This window comes from Poecilia latipinna, unplaced genomic scaffold (genome assembly GCF_001443285.1).
Source record: "Poecilia latipinna isolate Pla-1442-1.1 unplaced genomic scaffold, P_latipinna-1.0 Scaffold1711, whole genome shotgun sequence".
Classification (NCBI taxonomy): Eukaryota; Metazoa; Chordata; class Actinopteri; order Cyprinodontiformes; family Poeciliidae; genus Poecilia; species Poecilia latipinna.
This window is the reverse complement of record NW_015114327.1, coordinates 38,041-40,992: the sequence shown is the minus strand read 5'-3', so window position 1 is coordinate 40,992 and position 2,952 is coordinate 38,041. Positions and strand designations below refer to the sequence as shown.

Sequence of the window (2,952 nt, the reverse complement as noted above, 5' to 3'; positions counted from 1 at the left end):
ATTGTGAAACAAAACTAACTCCATACACATGCTCCAGCCAGCAGCCAGTGTTGAGAAAAGTATATACCATTATGTTGTTCTATTTCATTAAACAGGTTTATATCTGTATGAATTAAAGAGTAAAAGTAAGAAAACCAGTAGGAAAACAGGTGGCTTCCTGTTGAAAGAGGGTGGCAAAGGTGATGTCACCAATTGATCATGTGTATATGACGAGTCCTGGTCTCTTATGACACAAAGTTTGATGCACCTGGAAGCTTGTGTGTGGAAGTTATTCTACTTAGATGTTTTATGGGATATGGTCAGATATGTATATGGTCAGATATGCCCACATGCTTTCATGTATGAAAACGATTTTGATAACTATTGACCTTCAATGCATCAAGACTATGCATTGATTACATAGTCTTGAGTAATTGTGAAACCTGCATCTCAAAAGCTGTAGGACACTCTTTCTCAAACTGTGATCCCCAAAGTATTAGTGGTCTACAGGCGCCCCCCGGTGGTTTGCAAGATACTGCATGTAAACGACCGTTTATTTGCTGTAACTTCAGCTCAAAGTGCAACGTGTACAGCTGGCTGATCAAAGGATTGTGTTCAAAAATAATAGATAGCTTAAAAGTACTTATATGATGGGAGGAAGCCAAGAGAGTTTTGATGTGTGTTTCACTTGCAATTTGATTCTTCTGAACAGCTCTATACAGTTGAAAGGCTGGACTCAAGTCTCAGTTAGTAAGACTCAAGTTTGTTTTATACAACTTTGATTGCTTATAATGCTCTGCTTACACATCAACGTTATTTTTATTTCATTAAAATTATTAAATTAAATCAATTAAATACAACAAATAAACAACTGACAGAGTGAATATTTTTTTAATTTAATGGTGCAGAAAAAGTTTCATTTCTGCCAAAGCAACTCAAGTCCATTTTTCTTTTATTGTGCATCAAATTACCAATAGGCATGAATGTTATTAATGCACACAACACTTGGCAGTAAAGAACAACTTCTTTTTTTATTTCCATGTGTTTGACATCAGTGGAAAGCATACAATCTACACTTTCAGAATCTCTATATAACTGAATTTGGCCCAGAGTAGAAGTGTTCCTGGCTTTTTTGTGGTCATTTACATTTACCCAATGGCACCATCTTTGTTAATTAGGATGCTAAGGCTTCCAAAAAGCCGCATACTTTGTTGGAAAAATAAGAATAAGAAATCTTGCAATGGGCCTTTGCAGTGCCTCGCTGCTCAGGCCTAATAAACAACAAATGCAGCACATGCATGAAGCTGTTCTGTTGCTCTACTCACCAGGCTCGCAGGTCAGCGTCACAGTTACAGTAGTGTTTGGGATCAGAACAGTTGTTTTCAATACCGCAGGCACACTTCTGTATCCCAGGTCCTGACCCGCCCCAGTAGAAGTGTCTCTTATTATCTCTTCCTAGCCACCAGGTAAATGGAGTGCCATCTAGGAATCAATCCAACAAAGTTTATTTTTTTTAATTAGGACTTTATTAATACCAGTGTCAATTTATTAATAAAGAACTGTAAAAACAACTACGAACTGCATCAAAGTGCCGTACAGTGTTTTTAAAACCATAGATGAAAACATATAAGAATAAAACACAAATTAAACAGCTGGAAAGTTGGATTATAATGTCAGGTCTTATGAAAATGATAAAGAATACAAATGAGTTTTAAGGAGTGATTTGAAATATTCAAGGCTATGGGCAGATCTACTGTTAAATGGTAGGTTATTTCACAAATTAGGTGGCATCAAATGCCCCTTCTCCTCTGCTTTTCAGCCTGGTTCTGGGAATATATAAGAGCGGTTTATTATTTGACCAAAGTATTCTAGAAATAGAATGGTTGTAAAGAAGGCTCTGAAGAAAAGCCTGGGCGTTTAAAAACCAATAAAAGAATTTAAAAATTGATCCAATAAGAAACCAGCAGCCAATGCAGAGATGCCAATGCTGGTGTTACATACTCTCATTTCTGGGTTCTGGTTAAGAGACTAGCTGTGGCGTTTTGAATCATTTTGAGACGCTGTAAAGAAGATTGGACCATATTCTTCTAAATTTAGTTAAAGTAGCATTGAAGGTGTGGATGAGTTTCTCAAAGTCTTTCATACAGAAGCTTGATTTAGCCTTTGCTAGAAGGCGCAGATTAAAAAAGCTTGATTCACAACAGAGCTCACCTGCTTATCCAATTTCAAACAATTGTCTAAATGACACCAAGATTCCCAACAGAAGATTGAGAAAAAGGGACAAGGGAACTGAAAACTTTATCAAGTTTACAATAAAGTTCTTTTGTCCAAACAATATAACTTGAGTTTTGATTCAAGTGAAGAAAATTTTGGTTCATCCACGATCTAACTTCTGTTAAGCAATCTGTTAAAGTCTTTAAGGCAGGGGTGTCAAACTAAATTTCACCGAGGGCCACTTCAGCATATTGGCCTCAACGGGCCACATTGACGGTACAAATCAGGAGTGCATCCCTGCTAAAACACCCCAGACAAAAGGTTGACTTCCCTCATTCAGTTCTGTAGAGGCTTATCAATGGTCCAGGTGTGTTAGAGAAGGAATGCATCTAAAGTTGCAGATGGTAGCTCTGGAAAACTAGACTTGGGCACCCCTAGCATAAATGTATAAAAATACAATGTTAAAAATAAATTAAACACCACCTCATATTGTTAAATAACTGATTTTATGTATTGAAGTTTTAAATATTACATTTGAGTTTCCATGGATGTAAAATTACTGCTCAGTTTAAAAATTACAATATTTAAATCAGTGTTTAAAGGTAAGAAAACAAATAATAAAAACAAGTCACATGGGCAGACATTATAGACTTTACGCAAAGATTTAATCTCTGAGGCAACTGAATCAATTAATTAAAAAAATCCTTTCTGAATATCATCTCATCAGCCTATAAAATGCTGGGGGGCCACATGTGGCCC

At 36.3% G+C, this 2,952-nt stretch overlaps 1 protein-coding gene across 1 annotated transcript in view; it reads right to left on the bottom strand.

The window, feature by feature from the left end:
* LOC106964736 (contactin-associated protein-like 2) overlaps positions 1-2,952 on the bottom strand; it is an 89,879-nt gene that overhangs the window by 56,130 nt on the left and 30,797 nt on the right. The window contains exon 9 of the mRNA XM_015060415.1: positions 1,305-1,461. Within this exon, the coding sequence (XP_014915901.1) occupies positions 1,305-1,461 (157 nt within the window). The remainder of the gene's footprint in view (positions 1-1,304; positions 1,462-2,952) is intronic.